Genomic DNA, 24575 nt, shown 5'->3' on the forward strand with positions numbered 1-24575 from the left:
TAATGAATCTGCCATAAGGACAACTGTTTAAAAAAAAAAAAAGGAAGGAAAAGGAAATTTGTGAAACCATTACTACAGCTATGCCAGCAGGTGTAAAAACCTTGCACTTTTTCTGAATTATCTTTTTATCTTGTATTGAAAATGCAGCTTTCATATGACTGCAGCATTGCTATAAGAAAGTCATGCCTAAAGATTCCAATATGATTCGGAAGAAAGCAAAATCATTATACAACAGCATAAAGCAAAAGGAAGGTGAAGGATCTAAGGCTGGAGAATTTTCTGCAAGCAAATTATGGTTTGATAATTTTAGAAAGAGGTTTGGCTTTAAAAATGTCAAGATAACAGGAGAAGCAAGCAGCCTTCTGCCCCCTAAGAGGCAGCAGGTGAGTTCCAGATGCCGTTAAGGAATCACTGAGGAGAAAGGATATCTGCCTGAACAGGTTTTTAGTGTAGACAAAATGCCCTACTCTTGGAGTGGGGGGAATGCTGCATTGGACATTTATTAGTAAACAAGAGAAGGACCAGGATTTAAATCAGGAAAGAATAGGCTAACTTCTGGTTTGTGCAAATACAGTTGGACTTATGATCAGGAATGCCCCTGCCTATAAAGCTGCTAACCCCTGAGCCTTGAAGAGAAATATTCAATTTTGTCAGTCTTCTGGTTATACAAGAAAGCTTGGACAATGAGTTCTGTTTTGCTTGACTGATTTCATCAATGCTTTGTCTTGACATGAGGAAGTTCCTTGCCAGTAAGGCACTGACTTTTAAAGTTCATGTGCTGTTGGACAATGTCCCTTGACCACCCAAAACCCCAAGAGTTCCACATTGAATGTTTCAAAGTGTTTCCCCCCCCCCCAAACATTATGTCTGTCATTGAGTATCTAGATCAAGGAGTCATAAGAACCTTCAAGGTTCCTTGTGTGTGGTACTCTATGAGAATAGTTGTCAATGGTATGGAAGAAAACCTCAATAGAGAGAACATCATGAAATTCTAGAAGGATTACACTATTGAAGATACCATCATTATTATAGAAAAAAACTGTGAAAACAATCAAACCTGAAACAATAAATTCTTGCTGAAGAAACTGTGTCCAGATGTTATACATATATTCACAGGATTTATTAGAGAACAGGAAATTATGAAAGAAACTGCGGATATGGCAGAAAAAGTGGTATGTGGGAAAGTGGAGGCTTTTAAGATATAGATCTTGGAGAAATTCAAGAATTAACAGATATCACACCAGAGGAATTAACAAAGTACTACTTGGTGGAGATGAATGCTTCTGAACTAGTTCCTAAAGGTCAGGAAGAGGACTTAGAAGAAATGCCAGGAAACAAACTAGCATTAGACAGTTTGACACAGGGTGATAATAAAGATGCTTTGACTTCTTTATGGCATGAACTCTTCTATGATTCAGGCACTAAAACTAAACAAATGGTAGAAAAATTGGTACCATACAGAACATTTTTAGAGAAATGAAAAACTATAAAATTCAGAGAGAAATGACAGTGTATTTCCACAAAGTTATACCAACTGTGCCTGACTCACTTGCCTCCCTTTCCACCTCCTCTACTTCTGCTACACTGGAGACAGCAAGACCAACCCCTTCTTTTCCTCCTTGTCCTTAGTCTACTCAACATGAAGATGACAAAGATGAAGACTTTGGTGATGGTCTATTTCCACCTGAGTTCAGATCAGTCACTCAGTCGTGTCAGACTCTTTGTGATGCCATGGACTACAGTACACCAGGCCTCCCTGTCCATCACCAACTCCTGGAGTTTATTCAAAATCATTTCCATTGAGTCGGTGATGCCATCCAACCATCTCATCCTCTGTCATCCCCTTCTCCATCTGCCTTCAATCTTTCCCAGTATAAGGATTTTTTCAAATGAGAGAGATCTTCACATCAGGTGGCCAAAGTATTAGAGTTTCAGCTTCAACATCAGTCCTTCCAATGAATATTCAGGACTGATTTCCTTTATGATGGACTGATTGGATCTCCTTGCAGTCCAAGGGACTCTCAAGAGTCTTCTCCAACACCACAGTTCAAAAGCATCAATTTTTCGGTGCTCAGCTTTCTTTATAGGCCAACTCTCACATCCATACATGACTACTGGAAAAACTATAGCCTTGACTAGACAGACCTTTGTTGGCAAAGTAATGTCCCTGGTTTTTAATATGCTGTCTAGGTTGGTCATAAATTTTCTTCCAAGGAGTAAGTATATTTTTATTTATGGCTGCAGTCACCATCTTCAGTGATTTTGAAGCCCCCACCCCCCAAAATAAAGTCGGTAACAGTTTCCACTGTTTCTCCATCTATTTGCCATGAAGTGATGGGACTGGATGCCATGATCTTAGTTTTTTGAATGTTGAGCTTTAAGCCAACTTTTTCACTCTCCTCTTTCACTTTCATCAAGAGGCTCTTTAGTTCTTCTTCACTTTCTGCCATAAGGGTGGTTTCATCTGCATATCTGAGGTTATTGATATTTCTCCTGGCAAAGTTTATCCCATCTTGTGCTTCATCCAGCCCAGCATTTCTCGTGATATACTCTGCATATCAGTTAAATAAGCACAGTGACAATATTCAGTCTTGACATACTCTTTTTCCTATTTGGAACCAGTCTGTTGTTCCATGTCCAGTTCTAACTGTTGCTTCCTGACTTGCATACAGATTTCTCAAGAGGCAGGCCAGGAGATCTGGTATTCCCATACTTTACAGAATCTTTCAGTTTATTGTGATCCACACAGTCAAAGGCTTTGGCATAGTCAATAAAGCAGAAATAGATGTTTTTCTGGAACTCACTTTTTTTTTTTTTTTTTTGGATGATCCAGCAGTTGTTGGCAATTTGATCTCTGGTTCCTCTGCCTTTCCTAAAACCAGCTTGAACATCCATATTGAACCATATTGAACATAGAATATGCTATTGGAGACCAATGGAGAAATAACACCAGAAAGAATGAAGAGACAGAGCCAAAGCAAAAACAACACACAGTTGTGGATGTGACTGGTGATGGAAGCAAGGTCCAATGCTGTAAAGAGCAATATTGCAAAGGAACCTGGAATGTTAGGTTCATGAATCAAGGCAAATTGGAAGTGACCAAACAGGAGATGGCAAGAGTGACCGTCGACATTCTAGGAATCAGCGAACTAAAATGGACTAGAATGGGTGATTTTAACTCAGATGGCCATTATATCTACTACTGTGGGCAAGAATCCCTTAGAAGAGATAGAGTAGCCATCATAGTCAACAAAAATGTCCAAAATGCAGTACTTGGATGCAATCTCAAAAATGACAGAATGATCTCTGTTCGTTTCCAAGGCAAACCATTCAATATCACGGTAATCCAAGATTATGCCCCAACCAGTAATGCTGAAGAAGCTGAAGTTGAATGGTTCTATGAAGACCTACAAGACCTTCTAGAATTAATACACAAGAAAGATGTCCTTTTTATTATAGGGGACTGGAATGCAAAAGTAGGAAGTCAAGAAATCCCTCTAGTAACAGGCAAATTTGGCTTTAGAGTACAGAATGAAGCAGGGCAAAGGCTAATAGAGTTGTGCCAAGAAAATGCACTGGTCATAGCAAACACCCTCTTCCAATAACACAAGAGAAGACTCTACACATAGACATCACCAGATGGTCGACACCAAAATCAGATTGATTATATTCTTTGCAGCCAAAGATGGAGAAGCTCTATACAGTCAGCAAAAATAAGACCAGGAGCTGACTGTGGCTCAGATCATGAACTCCTTATTGCCAAATTCAGACTTAAATTGAAGAAAGTAGGGATAAATACTAGACCATTCAGGTATGTCCTATATCAAATCCCTAATGATTATACAGTGGAAGTGAGAATAGATTTAAGGTACTACATCTGATAGAGTTTCTGATGAACTATGGACAGAGGTTCATGACATTGTACAGGAGACAGGGATCAAGACCATCCCCAAGATAAAGAAATGCAAAAAAGCAAAATGACTGTCTGAGGAGGCCTTACAAATAGCTGTGAAAAGAAGAGAAGCAAAAAGCAAAAGAGAAAAGGAAAGATATACCCATTTGAATGCAGATTTCCAAAGAATAGCAAGGAGAGATGAGAAAACCTTCCTCAGTGATCAGTGCAAAGAAATAGAGGAAAACAACAGAATGGGAAAGACCAGAGATCTCTTCAAGAAAATTAAAGATACCAAGGGAACATTTCATGCAAAGATGGGCTCAATAAATGACAGAAATGGTATGGATCTAACAGAAGAAAAAGAAATTAAGAAGAGGTGGCAAGAATACACAGAAGAACTGTACAAAAAAGATCTTCATGACCCACATAATCACTCACGTAGAGCCTGACATCTTGGAATGCTACAAGTGGGCCTTAGGAAGCATCACTGTGAACAAAGCTAGTGGAGGTGATGGAATTCCAGCTGAGCTATTTCAAATCCTTATGGATGATTCTGTGAAAGTGCTGCACTCTATATGCCAGCAAATTTGGAAAACTCAGCAGTGGCCACAGGACTGGAAAATGTCATTTTTCATTCCAGTCCCTAAGAAAGGCCATACCAAAGAATGCTCAAACTACCACACAATTGCACTCCTCTCACACACTAGTAAAGTAATTTCCACCTAATAGATAGTAAATAATCATGTCCTACTTTTAATGAACTTACCTATTATGTATGTGTGTCTTTATGTAAAAAAAAAAAAAATTCTAATAGGTGTTCAACATGAACAGAATGGGAAGTTTTTGTATCATTATCATTGCCATCACCTAAGTTTTCATCATGTAAAACATCATATGCAAGGCTTATACTGAAGTGTATAGCCTATCTTAAGTGAAGTGCAAGTTGCTCAGTCATGTCTGACTCTTCATGACCCCGTGAACAATACAGTCCATGGAATTGTCCAGTCCAGAATACTGGAGTGGGTAGCCTTTCACTTCTTCAGGGGATCTTCCCAACCCTGGGATCGAACCCAGGTCACCCACATTGCAGGCAGATTCTTTACCAGCTGAGCCTTAAGGGAAACCTAAGAATACTGGATTGGTAGCCTATCCCTTCTCCAGTGGATCTTCCCAACCCAGGAGTCAAATCCGGGTCTCTTGCATTGCAGGCAGATTCTTTACCAACTGAGTTATCAGGGAAGCCTGGATAGCCTATCCTAACATAGACATAAAGTGAGTGCAATATAAAATTAATAATGTGTTAGTTTCCCTAACGTTCTATATTGTTTTCAAAGAGTCATATTACCATACAATATGTCTGTTTAACTCATAATTGGAGAAAACATGTATCAGCCTATCATCACAGGTGTTTTTTTAAAAATGTAACAATGTTTATAACTCTATAATCAGAATATGACTGTAATACCATAAGACATAAAAAGATTATAACAATTCATCCATTAGTGTATACCTAGGGTACCATGAAGCAATCATATTGGTTCTTTTTCATTTTTAGTGCATGAATTATTATACCTGTAAAGAAATATGAATCTTATTCACATTATCTTCTTATTTTTGATGTCTAGTGTTGGTAATACATATAAAATCTACAGTATTTTGTATCTTATAAGGCAATATTGATGTAGGCACTGACAGGCAATTCATCTTGTGAGTAGGTAATGTAGTCTTATGATATCAATAAGGTAAAGTACTGTAAATATATTTTCTCTTCCTTATGATTTTCCTTAATAACATTTTTCTTTATCTAGCCTACTTTATTGTAACAATACAGTATATAATACATATATCATACAAAACACGTGTAAAGGCTCTAGTCAACAGTAGGCTATGAGTAGTTAACTTTTGGGGAAATCAAAAGTTATATATAGATTTTTAACTGTGCCCCTAAACCCCACATTGCTTGGAGATCAACTGTACATTATAGTCAGGAAATCAGGGAGGAAATTTCAAGTCCTTCTCTAATGGAAAGGAAACTAAAATATGTAATTTTTTAGAATGGAAAAATAAAAGAAACCTTTGACATTATACATTAATAACAAGGATATAAGGAAAATAAGGCCACATATATTATTATTTTTCAATTTAATTTCTCTGTGTACAGTCTAGAGATTATTTAAAATTCCATGTTGATGTATCTCCTTCTCAAATCTAAATAGGTATCAGTCTCCACCTTTCCCTGTTACAGTTATTCTGTGATTGTTAAAGCTTAAAGATACTACATTGAGAGTTTTGGGACATTCTGCAAGTCGTCAAGTACTGAAACTACCAGAAAGAAATTTATGTAAGAATCATTAAGAAATGCCACAAGATAATGGAGCAATACAAAGCTTAGATAAAACAGTCTAATATTCTACAACTAGCAAAAATATTATTGCAGATAATTTAGAGGCACAAAGTGTAAGACATTTTCCACTAAAGTGTCACTAGGAAATTAATAGAACAACAAGAAAATAGGATTTAGTGAGAGAGCGAGAGCTTAGAGATGAGAATAAAACCTCAGTGAGACTTAGAAAACCACAATGATAAAAATACAATTTTCAATAAAGATTTTGCAGTCTTAAATATGTTAAATAACACACTATGAAATTTTATACAGCAAAATTTACAGAAACCATAATGTGAAAACCATATCAAGAGAAAGAAATTGTGTTCACTTATTTTAGTATATGAAAAGTTAACTAGAAGAAAAATAAGCCAGAATATAAAAGATTTAAAGAATTAATGTTTAGATCAAATTAATAAAAATATAGCTCTATTCTTAGAAGGAAAAAAATCTTATTTTACAAGGCTTATGAAATATTTTTAAATGAGCACTTATTATCAGAAACAAATTCAATAAATTTTAAGAAATAGAAATGAATGAGACAAAATTAACTGATCATCATATAATACACCTATAATTTTGAAGATTAAACCACTCTTCTGCTTGTAAATTTAATAATAAAGTACTTTTTATCTTAATTCTAGTGGGAATCAAGCTAAACTTTTAGAACTTCTACAAAATAAAAGTACATACTTATCAGAATATATGGAATATTAATAAAGCATTGCCTATGAGAAAACATCATAACTTTGTAAACTTTTATGCAAAGTGTCCCAGAACTCTCAGTGTAATATCTTTAAAGTTTAACAATTGCAGAAATGTCAATGGTGTAAAAGTCCAAAGACATCATTTGAAATTTTAGTTATTTTAACATATATTTAGTTTTATTAATCCTGAGTAATAAATTCTTGTTTGTTCCTAGTAGTTTGCCATCTTTAGTTAGAGGGACTGAGCCAAAAATATATCTTAAAATTTTCAAACTTTATAAAATTATATTCAACTAAAACTCAACTTACAAAATCACAAGAAATTTACCTAAACTTTCAAATGATATTTTGTTTGTAGCATTTATATTTCTAAAATTGTTAAAAGCTAAAACTATTCTGAGATTTTTGAGATATCTGTGTTTACATTCAGTAATTAAAAAAATAAAAATAGTTTTTTAACAATATGTACTAGATATGGTATTTTACAACCTCTTGATGCTTTATTGCATTTCTCAACTCTTGCAGTTCTCTTGGGGTCAAATGACTAGTTCTAGTCAATGAGTCATGAGCATATGGGACTGTATAATTTCCATACGATGCAGTTAAGCTTGGTGAGCATCTCTATTTTGATTTTGTTTTAGTTAGCTTTTTGTTTATTTGGTTTTGCTTGTTTTCCTGCCCTAGTGGCCTTTTAAATTATGACTCTGGAAGGCATACATAGAAGATGGAAGAAGGAGACTCACCTTCCATGATTTTATGTGAATAAAAGACCTTACTGAGTTAGGCCACTGGATTTTAGGATCTGTTACTGCAGCATAGCTTATCCTGAATATACTCTGGTTTCTCTTCAGATCGTATAAATCTTTCACCTTGTCTGACTAATACAACATCAAACTTCGTAAGTTACAAATAATAAAACAAATGTAGGGAAAAAAGAAAATCAAATTAATGTTTAAATTTAGAAGAAAGGAAATAGTGTAATTTGAAAATTCAATAATTAGGTTGTTGAAAGAATAGCTAAAATTGCTAATGTATTAACTGACCTAATAAAAAAAAAAAAAAAGAAAACATTGAAAGCACAGTACCAAAAAGGAGAATGGGAAAATAGTCATATATACTGAAGAAAGTATAAGACTAGAGAAACTATCTATGAAGAGTCATAGAAGTGAATTTAAAACCTACATTAATAAAATCATTTAACTTTTTAAAAATATAAATTTCCAAAATCAATTTAGGAAAGTTAAAATATAAGCAATATATTTTATATAAAGATTTTTTTTTAATCAATATATAACTCCTTTCACTATTCCACCAAAAGCTCCAAGTCCAGATGAAAAATTCTACCAGGTATTTACGGAACATTGTTACAAGTGTCATTTCATCTCCTCCAGAGAATTTGAAAGGAATAATAACTTTTAAGCAACAAAATGATTTTTCCAACCCCCGAAGTTAGTACCTCCCATACACACAACAATTATAAACTGTCTCTCTGATGACCATGATTACCATTATTCTAGATAAACTATGAGCAAATCCAGCAATACCTTAAAGGACTAACTCACCATAAAAAAAAGTTCCCCTTTGATATATCTGTTACAATCAGTGATCCTGTCTTCCTATACTGATCATTATGACCCAAAGTCCATAGTTTACTTTAGAGTTCACTCTTGATGTTGTACAAACTACGAATTTTGACAACTGTTTAATGATATGAGCTACCATGGTATCATATTTCACTGCCCTAAAATCCTCTGTGCTGTCTGTCATCCCTCCTTCCTTCCATCTGATCTTCTTACTGTCCTCATAGTTGTGCCTTTTCCATAATGTCATATAAATACATATAGTATCTAGCCTTTTTAAATTAGCCTCTTTCACTTAGTATCATTCATTTAGGTTTCCTTCATGTCTTTTAATGGCTTGTTAGTTCATTTCTTCTTGGCAATGAATATATCATATTTTCAGGTTGTGTCACAGTTTATTAATTCATTCAGCCTACTGAAAGGTGACTTGGTTACTTTCAAGTTTTGACAGTTATGAGTGAAGAGGCTATAAACATCAGTATATAAGTTTTTGTATGGATACAAGTTTTCAACTCATTTGGGTAAACACCAAGGAGTGTGACTGCTGGATCATATGCTAAGAGTATGTTTGGTTTCTTAAGAAACTGCCATATTGTCTTCCAAAGTATCTGTATAATCTTGCATCCTCCACTAGAAATGAATGATAAATTATTATTGCTCCATATCCTGGCCAATATTTGAGTATATCAGTGTTTTGAATTCCATCACTCTAATAGGTTTATAGTAGTGTTGTTGTTTTAGTTTGCATTTCTCTAATGGCATATGATGTGGAGCATTGTTTCATATGCTATTTGCCACTACATCGTTTTTAATAGCTCAATGTTGCAAGCAACCTACATAGACCAAAAGTAAAGTTAGGGAGAAACATTATGGTATATCCACATAGTAGAAAGCCTTGCAGCAATTATAATGAATGGGAATCACTATAATAGACTCACATGGATGTTTTCTTATAATTAAGTGTTGAATAAAAATTCAGTGAACTTAATAGTGGGCATAGTATGTCATATTGTTTAAATAAAAAGAAAATAAAAAACATATTTTTTCTATAATAATATTTCTAGAAGGATTCATAAGAAACTGTTGTCAGTATTTGTCTTTGAATGGGGGGAAGGAAGGCTAGAAAAAAAGTGAGAAGGTGTCATACTTTCATACTTGTACAGTCTTCTTTCATGACTGTCTATCTTTCCAAGAGAGGTGATAGGTTGGCGCTGATCCATAACTTTACACTCTCTATTCCCTGGAAAAAGCAACATACATTTTCACATCAGGTCCCAGAGTAGAGTTAAGAATTAAGGATGAAGGGGTCTTTAGCAAAGGAATGTAACAAAACTAACTGGCACACCTGGGAATTTAACTATGACAGTGGCTGCGTAAACATCATTCTCTGTTCTAATCCTCTCGTGTAATAAAAATCCACTTGTGGGCTTGTGTGAATGGCAAAAACATTTTTTTTTTCTTCTTCCTCACATTGTTGTATCAGTAAACAAAAAGTAAAACAATGAATTTAATCCATGTTAAAATCAGTCTGAATAATTAAAAACAAAATTATCCTACAATGGAAAACTGATTTTGTTAGAATTTTATGACGAGTTGTATATGAAGAATTTGCAAGTACAGCACTTTTTTGGTCCTTCAATAACTGACTGCATGGAATACTTTTATTTCTGGTGAAATAATATGGTGAGCTCTCCATTGTCTATGTGCTCTGAAACTAGAAATATAATATATATATATATATGTTTATGTGTAGCTTCTTATAAGCCCTGTATTCTTTTGATTTCTCCTGGTGGCAATTTTAAATACTTTGCTGTGTACTTACTCCCACCTACCCATAGTCCTGTACCTAAAGAAATAAATAACCCTTCATTTTGCCCAGAAGTACTCTTCAGCTGTTGAACCTGTGACTACCTACATCCTGTGGGACCTTGGCCACTTTTTTTGCTTATGTCTTCAATTTCTTTCTCTACACCAATTTTTCTCTCTCTTTGTAAATATACCTGGCACAGTAGGCTCAAAAGCACTTGATTTTATCAGCTTTTCATGTTTTCTTCCTTCCCTTTGTTAAATCGTGTGTTCCCTGGTGGCTCAGAAGGTAAAGCGTCTGCCTTACAATGCGAGAAACCCAGGTTTGATCCCTGCGTTGGGAAGATCTTCTGGAGAAGGAAATGGCAACCCACTCCAGTATTCTTGCCTGGAAAATCCCATGGACGGAGGAGTGTGGTAGGCTACAGTCCACGGGGTTGCAAAGAGTCGGACATGACTGAGCAACTTTACTTTGTTAAATTATCTTGTGTACTGTACCTAGATGTATTTCTCTCATTTATTCCTTCATCTTTTGCTGTCTAATATCCTCTGCCTACCTTTGATGGAAATTGCTGTTTCAGTGGTTACCAGGAATGATTTCTAAGTGCATTCCTTTCTCAGTCTTGGTTCTGCTCTGCCATTCAGTAACTATGCTAACTCACATAAATGCTAAACCTCTCTATGGTTCAATTTTCTGATCTGTAAAATAGAGATGATAATAATAATGGTAACACTAGAATGTACAAAAAGTGCCTAGAACATAAAATGAGCTCAATCAACAATACCTTTGACTATTAATACAGCACAGTGATTTCTTTCTCTGCAATTCTTGACCTTTCTTTTCAACACATGTCCTTTCCTTGAAACTTTTCATTATGAAATCTCATGTTGAATTGTCTTCTCTTTACCCACCATTTAGATTTCTATTTTTATTTCACCTTCCCTTGACCTTTTCCCCTTTGCCAATCCCTTATATTTAATTTAAAAATATCCATTGGGAACACTTTCCTTGTGGTCCAGTGGTTAAGACTCTGCCCTCCCCAATGCAAGGGACAAGGGTTCAGTTCCTGGTCAGGGAACTATGGTCTGACATGCTTCACAGTGTGGCTAAAATATAATAACTAATTAACTAGAAAAATATCTGTTGAATACATAATTCATCTCAGACAATGCATACATTTTTCTCTTTATTTATTTACTTATTTTATTTTATTTTGCTCCTTCTCATCTTTCTGCAAGGTGTCCATAGCAAACTCTTCTGTTCCTGAAGTTTCAACCATCACTATCAGGTAAATGCCTGCCAAATTTCTGTCACAGATATTTACCCAATGCTTCAAACCCATTTTTTTTCCCCCTTTGCTGTACTCAATATTCCACTGCCTCTCCAAATCCGTATATTCTTCCTCTCTTATACCTGTTAGAAATGTCTTCATTCTCTTAAACATTTGGTTTTAAAGTAGAAACAACCTTTTAACACTTCTAGTGTGTGATGACCTACCAGGTGTTACTGCTGATACCTCTCCACTTTCTCTAACATCACCCATTCTATTTTTTCCATGCACACATTGGAGCTTAAGGTTAAGCCTATACTATTTCTCATTCAGAACTCTGTGTTGTCTACTGTTTTCGTCCCTGACATCTATTATCTTCAACCCATTTTACTCATCTTCAGCTTCCTCTTAATTCATAAACTGAAACATGCCCACATTTTGTCAAATTTTTTCAATGTCAATTTTTTTGTCAAAAACATTTGCTGTAATCAAACATTTTTTGAGGTTATTGAGCTAACTCTCCTTGAATTATCAATCAACACTTCATGAACTGTGGCCCCAAACTGGCTTTTTACTGCTTCTGGAGGAAGTTCTACCCTTTTTCTACCTATGCATTTATATAGGAACTGTATCTCATATGAGGGTAAATTCAACAAATAAAATTAAAACTACATATACTCATAATTATCACTGAAAATTATCCATAAAAGTCAGTACATGTTTCTGATGAAAATTAACACACAAAACTCTATCGTGAAGAAAACAATATTTAGCATGAAATAAAAATTATGGCATCCACTCCCATCACTTCATGGCAAATATATGGGAAAACAATGGAAACAGTTGACAGACTTTATTTTTTTGGGCTCCAAAATTACTGCAGATGGTGACTGCAGCCATGAAATTAAAAGACACTTGCTCCTTGGAAGAAAAGCTATGACCAATCTAGACAGCATATTAAAAAGCAGAGACATTACTTTGTCAACAAAGGTCTGTCTAGTCAAGGCTATGGTTTTTCCAATAGTCAGGTATGGATGTGTGAGTTGGACTATGAAGAAAGCTGAGCGCTGAAGAATCAATGCTTTTGAACTATGGTGTTGGAGAAGACTCTTGAAAGTCCCTTGGACTGCAAGAAGATCCAAACAGTCCATCCTAAAGGAGATCAGTCCTGAATATTCATTGGAAGGACTGATGCTGAAGTTGAAACTCCAATACTTTGGCCACCTGATGTGAAGAACTGACTCTGGAAAAGACCCTGATGCTGGAAAAGATTGAAGGCAGGAGGAGAAGGGGACAACAGCGAATGAGATGGTGTCAGTGAATCAATGAACCTGAGTTCGAGTAAGCTCCAGGAATTGGTGATGGACAGGGAGGCCTGGCTGTGCTGCAGTCCATGGGGTCACAAGGAGTCGGACACAACTGAGTGACTGAACTGAGAAGTTAAACATAGAAAATATAATTTTATAGTGGATTCATACAGAAATAGAAGTGATCGAATTAAGGAAGAGTTGACTTAGTTTCAGTATCTATGCCCTGACACATTCCTATTCAATAGCAGAAATAAACACCATACTATTAGACTGTTTTCTCTCTCTTTTACCTTTTACTTGCTTTTTCTCTTGCAGAGGATATATTTTTGAATGTTCAGGCTGTACACGTAAGACAGCTGTTTATATGAAATGCCTTTTTTTGTTGTGTCCATATCTAATATTCACTGCCAATCTTCAAAATCTCTTCCCAAATAACATCTTAGTAAAGCTTTTTTCTGAGCCTTTCAATCACACATATTTTCTAGCTCTCTGAAATTCCATAGCACTCTGTGATGGTTATATGACTTTTATCTTATCCTTTTTTTATAGAACATTTGTCAGTACTAGACTTATTGCTCCACAAGGTCAAGAATTTTTCTTTCCATTTTTTTCTACAGTGTTTAGTAGCTAGACAGGTACAAAATACTCAACAAATATTCACTGAATTAAAATGAAGTCAAATGTTAGAGAAATAAATATGTATGTTTTATAGAGTGTAAAAATTACAGAAAGATTACATTTCAAAAACCAGTATTATAAAAAATCATATTTTTAAATAAATCTATTTGGATTTTTTCAAAGATTCACTCCTCTTTATACCCATATTCTTGATATTAACTGCCAGTCATATCCCAGAACAGAAATTGTCCTGTAATAGCCTGTTGTCTCTCATTGGGTCAAAAGAAAGTTAAGCAGTTTACAAATTAATAAATCTTTCTCTCAATTTTTTTTTTAGTAGCCAAAACAGTTTAGCAGAGATAAGCAAAATCTGTTAAGTGATAGTATGAATTCAGGAAAGCAACACATATTCTAATAACTTCTAGGAACCCTTAGTTTTCCTATACCTGTTGATTTTGTACTGACTTTTAACCTAAACTATGTATCTCAAGGATACACAAATCAAAATAGTCCTTACAATGTCCTGAGTGTATGAGAGCACCAATGTGATTTAAGTGATTATAGTAGCTTCCATAATACCAGTAGCTGACTTTTGCTATTATCTGTTTGTTGTCATTGCTATTGTTGCTCAGCCATTATTCTTTTTGCTCAAAGGACAAAACTACAATTTCCACAAGAGTCTTACACATTTCAAGTAGTGGACAAGTTTTGATGGTCATGAAATAGAAATTTAACTTATCATACCTGGAGTATCATCTTACCTTCCTTTTGTATAAAAATTAAAACTAAACAAGAAAGGGAAAAGCAATTGTTTCAAACATCCCCTGCAAAATACCTGGGAAGAAAGAGCTATTGAAACTTGTAGATTTTATCTAAGCTGTTTATTCATATTTATTCATATCTCTTGTAACATAGCAAGACTAACTATATCATAGACTCCTTAGGGATAGGGAATGGCTCTTATGACTTTTTTATATCACCTAAAGTCTCTTGGAAAATATAAGGTACAGAATAACCTCTGTGTCTGTAGAAACTACCAGACTTTGTGGCATGTGTTATATGTTTCATATTTATCATTTTAAGGTGAGATAGTATTTTTTGAAAAATTATGCAGAAATATAGTGGAAGGGAAAATAACACAAAAGGTTTTAATGAAAAATTAATCTGCCTCTTACTCCCATGTACCTTAAGACTTCCTCACCAGAGGCAATCACTTTTAATTATTTCCTGTGTAGGCCTTCATAAAGAATTCATGTAGAGACAAGCCTATATATGTGCTTATATTGACATATGTATGGAAATATAGTCACACATATTGCTAAACAGATAGTTCTAACATAAAAGAATATCTACAGCATACTCAGTTGTAGGCCCTTTTTATTAACATGATAGGGAGATTATTTTATTTTAACTTATGCAGAATTATCTCATTCTTTTTCACTCGAGTATATAATTTCAATGTATGGATGCGTTGTAATTGATGTTGCCAGTCTTGCAGTCTGAATTTAACTTGCTACCAGACTTTTGCTAATACAGACAAAGCAGCAACACAGATGCTCATTATGTATCTTGTACATTTGGGCATAATATACCAGTGGAAAAATATTCTAAAATTAGAACTACAGTGGTGAAAAGTTGATATATTTTTCATTACTAGATTTCATAATATTGCCTTACAAAGAAATGATCCCAATCTGTAGCCCCTTTAACACTGGTGTTGTTTTTCATACCCCTGTTAAATTTATCTTTGTGTTACACAGCTTTTTAATCGTAATCCAAGAGAGGAAAAATGCTATCAAATTGTTGTTTTTATTTTTTTATTTGAAAGATGTTTTTAACTCCATATGTTGATAAGCTATTTTGATTCATTATAAACCTTGCACTTATACTGGTTTATTGATTTTTATCATATTGATTTATAGGAACCTTTTCTATTTCAAAGTAATGTACCTTTTTTGTCAAATATAGTGATTTCTTTTTCTGTTTTATTGACTTTATTTTGACTTTATAGATGGATTTTATTGTTTAATATGGACAGTATTTAAGTTTATCAACTTGTCCTTTATGCTCTCTGTGTTTGTATAATGACCATTTCAGGGTTTTGTTTTAATAGCTATTTTATTCTAGAATGGTTTTGCTTTTATCATTTTTGTTTTAAAACACTTACTTCCTTGATCTGTCTTTAATTTATTTTGGTGTAAATATTGAGTGAAGATTCAGCCTTATATTTTTCTCCAGGTGGCTCATCAATAATCCTAACAGAATTAATTTTGTAATTGTTTATTCTCTACTATTTTGAATAGTCAATTTTTGTATATTAAAACCACATAGATAAGTGACTTTACTTCTAATGTCACTATGCTATTTAATTCTTGATGCATACTTATATTCCATCATGACAAAATTTAACTAATGTTACTTTTAAAACATGTCTAAATATTTGGCATATATAGTTCCTACTCAGCAAACTGTATATTTTAGAAGACACCCCATAATATTTGCAATTTTATTTTCTTAAGTTTAGGATAAGTTCATGGGATTAAAATAATAAAATTAAAATTGGGATGGAATTAATTTGAGGAAAAATAATACCTTTCTATTAATATATTTTACTCTCTGAAATCAAACTATGTCTTTATTCAAGGCTTCTTTTGAGTTTTTTTAAATAAACTTTTGATGTTTTTCATACAAATAATACACAGTTCTTATAGTTTAACCCAAAATACTTTGTGTTGTTGTAGATTTTTTGGCTGACCTTTTCTTCTGCTGTATTCATATACTTGGAATCTATTGATTTTTGTAGCGTTTTTGAAACTATCTACATTTTTTTAAACTTCTCAGTTTCTTATAGTTCTAACTTAGTTTTACTGATTTATAATTATGCAATTGCATTAACTTCATGTAATGATATTATTTTCTAGTTTTATACCTCATGTCTCTCTACTATCTAATTGCACTACATAATATTTCCAGGTAATATAAAATATTAACTTTGTTTTAGCTATGATGTTAAGGGAAAATTTATAATATTCTCCTATTTATAATCAGTCATTAATGAAATATTCATCCATTCTTTTTTAAGAATATTTTGATAAATAAATAGTGTTGAATATAATAGAATATAATATTCTATATTATATATTCTATATAATAATTTATATTACATGTGGATCTGATCATTTATGTTTTTCTCTTATTTAACATATAATAGCATGGAAAATTGTTAACATATTTCTATAAATAAAGCATCTTTTCACCAGTATTCAAGTACATTAAAATGCAATATGCTTAAGTTTGAAGACCTTTAAATACATAATGACACTTAGACATATACAATTTAATATTTTTCCATTTCCTTTTTATTTGCCCCACTCATTTTATGAAATGTTGGTATGTAATCAGCCAATAACTAGCATTTACCCTTTTAGGTAGATTTTTTATTTCCATTACACTTTAATATTGTATAATTTAGAAAACACAATTTTAATTAGAAGAAAAATAAAAATATTCTGTAAAGGAATACTTTTCAATAAAGCAATTTTAATAGACAAAAAACATTGCTTTCCAGGAATTTCACATTTTTGCTTTTGAAACATTCTGGCTAAATAATATTTTTTTTTCTTTCAAATTCAATAAAGAAAATATATTTCTCTAAATTTTGTCTGTATATATCTTAACTACTAAAATGTTTAGTAACATTTTATATTCTTCTGTGAAAGGGCATGTACATAGTCTGAATATGAGAAATTGAAGTCTTAAGGTTGTAAATGTAATGACAGAAACATTGTCACCTTAAAAAATAAAACATTTACTTAATTTTAGAGCTCCAGAAGACACTGATAGCATTTATCTAAATTTAGGACTGTGAAAGGGACTTATACTACTATAAAATATATTTTAAAATTTGCTCTTAAAAGTATTGTAATTAAACTTTTAATTAGTTATACTATTTTTTTCTTTTTAATAGAGTAAGTCAATAACTTGAAACTAAAGAAAGTATCAAGGCTTTCATGCTAACACTGTTAACAATCAAGACAAGTACTACTCAAATGTCTATGTGAAAGTAAGCTGTCAAACGGTCACCAAATAGATTTCTTGGTAATAGCAATTTGTTCTGCTCTGACTGAAGACAATGATCACTCATTATTACCATGGCTTAATTGCAAAAATTAAATGCATGTTGTTTCTATTTTCTTAAGGGAGATGCATCAGCAAAGCCTGGGTCTGTGATGGAGATATTGATTGTGAAGATCAATCAGATGAAGATGATTGTGACAACTTCTTGTGTGGACCACCCAAGTACCCTTGTGCTAATGACACCTCAGTCTGCCTGCAGCCAGAGAAACTCTGCAATGGGAGACGGGATTGTCCTGACGGGTCTGATGAAGGCAACCTCTGTGGTATTGTACATTTCACTGCCTTGCTTCTCTCTGGAGACTAGAACCTTTTAGTCTACTCCTTGATACTTATTCTAGAAGCATTAGCTCCTTCCAGTCATTCCCTTTAAATGTAAATTTTAGCATGAACCCTGCTTACATTTTGCAGGCACTGTATATTTATTCGAAAATTTAAATATGATCATAAATTTGTAAAAATGAAGCAGAGAAGGTTAGCATTCATCCAGCTAACCTAACAGTTGTATAGCTGTGTTCCTCATTTGGGCATCCCTGGTGACTCAGAGAGTAAAGAGTCTGCCTGTAGTACAAGAGACCTGGGTTCAACTCCTGGGTCGGGAAGATCCCCTGGAGGAGGAAATGGTTACTGACTCCAGTATTTTTGCCTGGAGAATTCCGTGGATAGAGGATAGAGGAGCCTGGCAGGCTACAGTCCATGGGCTTGTGAAGAGTTGGACACGACTGAGTGACTAACACTTTCACTTAAGATCTCTGAATATTCAATGTTGTTTCCACAATTGAACTGATTATTTTTTCATCAATGAGTCACTCAGAACAGATTCCTGTTACTACTAAAGGAGATTACTGCTATTGCTAAACCATGGGATGAAGTTTACTACCATCCAATAGATTTTGTCCAGCCTTCTGATCGTTATACTAGAAACCTTTTTTAGGAACGTGAAAAGAAGAAACTGGATAATGAAGTGAAAGTATTAGTCACTTAGTCTATTACTCAATTTTATATGATTTTCTCAGAAGTTTTTAGTTCTCATACAGTAGCTTTCTTTAGTATGTTTTCTCTAGTTAAAATGATTTCAATCTGATAGCTTTTGAGCTTTGAAATAAATTGCGACTAGCCATCTCCTTATGCCACCAGCACATATAAAGCAATTACATTTCCTTCTCTGTGGGGAGATCAGAGATTTAACAAGGAGATTTTAAAAAATATGTTTTCCAGACAATACTGAAGGTGACATCAATAGAGTAATGAAGAGTTTACAGAATGATAAGAACAATAATGAGATGACTTGAGGCAGTAAGAAAATGACTTTAGGAAATCATGAAGCTACCTGATTAGAAATAGGAAGACAACTACATTTAAGTCTACAGTTATCATATTTTGATCTGAATTGAGCATTAATAGCATATTGAGTGATATAAAAAGACTTGTTCTTTTTAAAATTTGTGCAATAAAATATCTTCCAAACAATCTGTGATTCTATAAAATAACCTTGAAACAGTAAATACAACAGTCTTCATTCAGCATTGCTAACATTTAAAAAAGCTTTAAAAATTAAACAAAAAAAATTGCAGTTAAGGAATGACAGAGTTAGTTTACATGTATTCACTTCTTTTTCTTCCAGCTTATTCTCCCTGATAAAGTAGTTTGGTGGATGGAAAGATCTCTTACCTTATAATATATGAAAATTGCTCATGAGGTTTCTAAAAGAAGGAAACTATCAGCAGTATTAAAATTGAAAGTGTGCAATTATAGAAAAAAAATAAGATTTTTGACAGGTTTGAATTCTCTCCTTCAATTTGTTAATTAAGTCACCTAGAAAGGTGACTCAACTTCTGGAATTGTCAGTTTCTTCATTAAAAAAAAATGGACATAATGATGTCTGTCAGGAAATCATGGTCATAATATCTGATGTATTTCAGGTATTGAAATAAATTAGTGGTTTTCTACCCTTTTTTCACCTTTTGGGGTAAATGAAGGAAACAAAAGAAAAAGAAGAGAAAATACTGTCATTAGAAAAATGTAGAGAATCATAAGAAGATGCGACCTTATTTTCCTATCCTCTGCTCCCTCAATTGGGAAAGTAAAAAAAGGAAAGGGAATTTCTTCTGAGTTTATTTCTCTACTTCAAGATTGAAACCCAGCTCTTGCTTATCAAACTACTGTACTCATTGGCCAAGAAGCCTGAGTCAAGGATTTTAAATAATTATAGACAGTATAAAACATCTCAGTAAAGCTGGATTTGTAAGTACCAGAGAACATAAAAAGACATTTTTATCCTGATTGGCATATCCTGTGGCATATTGAACTTATACACTCTGTCTTTTATGAGATGAAGTTGAGGAAGAACTGGAACAGTGAAAAACAAAAACAAGCACTGGTCAAGGAACTGAATTGCAGAAGGCTCTTCTTTCTCCTAAAAGAAAGAAGTGCTTTTATGTGCACCTCTGTACTATCAGACATGTAGATGGTAATTTTTTTAAACTCATTGAGCATTTATTTTACTTTTGAAGAATATAAGTCCTAGGTAGTTGCTTTATTTGCTTAATTCAGACAGAATTAACTAGGAGGCATCCACAGGATTATACAGTATCAGTCTATTACCATAGCAGAATAAACAATGACTCATCAAACTATTTAACCATTTTCTAGAAAAATTGATTGAATCACATAAATACTGACATAGGTGAAATACAAAGCACTATAAACATTTTGTACAATGTTTTAGTTCTCCACAATTTTGCTTGGTATCATTTATCAGCAATATTGGTACCTGTAGAGAAAAGACACTTTGTTCTCTTGTTTTCAAGTTTTTTTCCCCCCATCAATCCTAGGTTAGGTCCTGTCCAGCCAGACAAGGGTGTTGGTTTGAATGCTGCAGCAATGGGCATCATGAGTCATTTACCCAGTGGACATGAAAAATATACCAAGTGAATTAACTTAAAATCATTGACATGAATTGGTTAGTAGCTAAGAAGTGGATTTTAGAGAGAGATACCCTAAGTTGATAACGTTTTTTTAAGCCATTTGCTATAGAGGATGAAACTGTAGGGTTGGCACTCTTCATGTCAACTCCTTCCAAATAGTTGTATCCAAAATAGCTCTTCTTTCCCTCTCTACTTTCCTACCTACTGTTGAAACAAAAGCAGAGATGATTCCTATCCTACTCCTTAATAAGTGTAAAGTTTATGAAAATAACTTGTAATCTGTAGACTCAATACTTGGGAGATGTCTTCAGATGTAAACTTCCATCCTTTGTGTAGTCAGGTTGTTTTCTCCAAATAAATCTGATCTATAAAATTAAAAAAAAAAAAAAAGCTTGTGGAATTTAATCCTAGTGAAAATATTCCCCCCACACCCCCCCACCCAGGGGAATTTTAAGTGATTTCAAAAGGAAATGCACTTAAGAAACAAGTGGTGGCTCAGTGATAAAGAACCCATCTGCTAACACAGGAGACATGGGTTCAATCCCTGGGTCAAGAAGATCCTCTGGAGGAAGGAATGGCAACCTATTCCAGTATTCTTGCTTGGAAAATCCCACAGACAGAGGAGCCTGGTGGGCTACAATCTATGAGGTCTCAAAAAAGTCAAACACAACTTAGTGACTAAACACACACACAAGATAAGATTTTAACCATTTGTGATGGGAGTTAACTGTTGATTTTTGTTACAAATGTATGTCAAAAATAAGCAAAACTGAACACCAGTTAAAATGATAAAGATCAATCTCATTCAGTAATGACTATTGCAATAGGATGAGTGTCCAACATAAATTGAAATCAGCTTCATCAAAACAAATGGTGAGAAAATTTAAAGGCTGGAATGTGCTTAGGGATGCTAAGCAGGGGTGCGGGGTTTGGGGATTTGAGATGGGGAGGAAGGGTGCATGTGTCTAGGCCTCTTGGTTTCAGTAATTGGTGCTCATTCCAGAGAAGATACTAACTTCTCTTATCCTTATGACTGAAGCTGTTGTTTAATCGCTAAGTCATGTCCAACTCTTTGTGACCCCAGGACTGTAGCCCACTAAGCTCACCTGTCCATGGGATTTCCCAGGCAAGAATATTGGAATGGGTTTCCATTTCCTTCTCCAGGGGATCTTCCCAACCCAGGGATCAAACTTGAGTCTCCTGCATTGGCAGATGGATTCTTTACCACTGAGCCACCAGGGAATCCCTTAGGACTGGAGTCAGTGATACAAATCAGAGCAAGATGCTCAAAAGGGCTGGGAGTAAGACTGAGTGAGTTATCTCTTTGAATGTTTATATTTCAAAAGGTGACTTGCAGGTGCTCAAAAAACAAAACAAAACAAAAAACACTCTGTGTGGTAGAAGATTTACATGGCAAGGGTGCAAAAGAGAGAAAAAAAAAAAGGATTTATATTGCAAACTTTCAAAAATAATTGCTCTAATATGGGGTTCAGGGGGTTGTCTGCCTATCATCAGGTTGTGGCTGAAACAAACAATGAATTCTCCTGACAGCTCCATGGAGTCATGGAGCTTTCTCAGGCGGGCACATAAGGGGGGCTGAAATCATTCTAAGGATGCTGCTATGAGCTTTTAGAAACTTTACTATGTATCTAAGTCTTTTATTGGGTTGAGAGCAAGGGGATGGGGAGAACATTAGACAATGAAATTGTTTGTGCTGAGAGTCTGCAGTTTTTACTGGCCAAGACCGAGGACTAGCTAAAAGGAAGATTAAGAGACTCTTGACTGAAGTTTGGTCAATGAGAGCATCTTTCTCAGGTAACAAAAATTTAAAAGAAGCTACAGGATGATAGGTTTAGGGTTAAGGGAAAATTGGCAAGGGGCTAGTGATACTAATATTGCCATTCAATTATATATGTTAATTTGCAAATTTCAATGTGAATTTGCGTTTATCCTAAAATCTATGACTTAATTCTAAAGGTAGTATCAGAAAGAGACATTTGAATAGTGAGTGAACAATCATACTTGAAATAAGCTAAAAGCATTGTAACAATTTTTTTTCACCTGCTGTGTATGATGACATTACTTTACAGTAATTCTCTTGAAAAAGAATGTCAATTGAACTAAAATGGGGCAAATACTTTAAAACGACTGCTATTTTGAAATGATTATGATTATAGGTGAACAAACATACTTGGAGGAACCAAGAAATGAATCTCTTTTTTCTTTAAAATAATACCAAACTTGAATTGAATTCTTAGAGACAGCAGTTGATGTAGTTATTTTTCTTTTCTTATTGCTGTAACATCTTTTATGGTGATAAATGTGAAGAATAGTTGACCCATAAAGAATTTTTAAATCTGCAGAGAATATTTTTGAAAGCCTTAACTTTCCAGTCCAAATTTTTGAACTGGGTGAATTTCCATAGAGAACAAAACATATTAGAGCTATATAAGAAAATATTATTGCAATTCACAAATCATTGAACAATATTCCTTTTCAGTATGTCTAAAAATACACCTAAATGAACACACTTTGAAAACTACTCAAATATTTTTAAAGCCAAGGAAGACAAGACTTATTTTGTCCTTGTTAATAGACTCCTAATATAGCATATTAAAAAGCAGAGACATTACTTTGCCAACAAAGGTCCATCTGGTCATAATTTTGTGATGAAGTAGAATGATAAATGTATCTGGCTATGGTTTTTCCAGTGGTCATGTATGGATGTGAGAGTTGGACTGTGAAGAAAGCCGAGCACCGAAAAATTGATGCTTTTGAACTGTGGTGTTGGAGAAGACTCTTGAGAGTCCCTTGGACTGCAAGGAGATCCAACCAGTCCATCCTAAAGGAGATCAGTCCTGGGTGTTCATTGGAAGGACTGATGCTGGAGCTGAAACTCCAATACTTTGGCCACCTCATGCGAAGAGTTGACTCATTGGAAAAGACCCTGATGCTGGGAGGGATTGGGGGCAGGAGGAGAAGGGGATGACAGAGGATGAGATGGCTGGATGGCATCACCGACTCGATGGGCATGAGTTTGAGTAAACTCCGGGAGTTGGTGATGGATAGGGAGGCCTGGTGTGCTACAATTCATGGGGTCGCAAAGAGTTGGACACGACTGAGTGACTGAACTGAACTGAATATAGTAATATATAGCAAGAGTTAATATAATGGTTGCAAAAATAATTGCCGGCTATTTTTGTCAAGTGCATAAATATGATACTTTGAAATTTTCCAGGTGGACAGACACTAGATCAATTTAGGGACAGTTGTGTGCTTTTGGATGATTTTGTTAAATTTTGTTATTCAATATGTATTTTTAACTGCCTACTGTATGCTAGAGTATGGGATATACATGGAATATATGGTATATATATGGGATATACATGGTAAACAGAAAGGATGTTTGTATATTCTCATAGATCCTACAATTTTGTGATGAAGTAGAATGATAAATGTATCTAATGTGTAATGATAAATAAGTGCCTTCAAGAAAAATTATTTCTTTATCAAACTATTATCATCTGTGCAGTCAATGTTAGTTGCTTATCATTTCAACCCAAAATGCCAGGTCAAGTATTTTTGTGTATTGTTTATTCTATTTCCATGTCCTCATTGAATTAATAATAATAATAAATATATGAGGTACAATGTGTAATTTACCTAAATAAATATCTGTAGTCAGTAAAGGATAAACTAATCCATTCTGGATTATAATTTTAAATCAGACTATAGATGTAGAAAACAATACATAGATATATACATACACATATATATGCATGTGCCTGCGTATTTATAAACACTGTGATAATCAAATTTTCAGGTCTTCAGTATATGTGTGTCTCTTTTGGAAGCTCCAAAATTCTGATTTTGCATAATTGCTAAAAGACTGAGCATAATCTTTCCAGTAATAACAGAAACACTTAACTCACTTCAGTTCTATG

The 24575-nt window shown here is 34.1% G+C and overlaps 1 protein-coding gene across 1 annotated transcript in view; it reads left to right on the plus strand.

The window, feature by feature from the left end:
• LRP1B (LDL receptor related protein 1B) overlaps positions 1-24575 on the plus strand; it is a 2070284-nt gene that overhangs the window by 1296534 nt on the left and 749175 nt on the right. The window contains exon 22 of the mRNA XM_043894665.1: positions 17770-17970. Coding sequence (XP_043750600.1) covers positions 17770-17970 — 201 coding nt within the window. The remainder of the gene's footprint in view (positions 1-17769; positions 17971-24575) is intronic.

This window comes from Cervus elaphus, chromosome 33 (assembly GCF_910594005.1).
Source record: "Cervus elaphus chromosome 33, mCerEla1.1, whole genome shotgun sequence".
In the NCBI taxonomy this organism is placed as follows: Eukaryota; Metazoa; Chordata; class Mammalia; order Artiodactyla; family Cervidae; genus Cervus; species Cervus elaphus.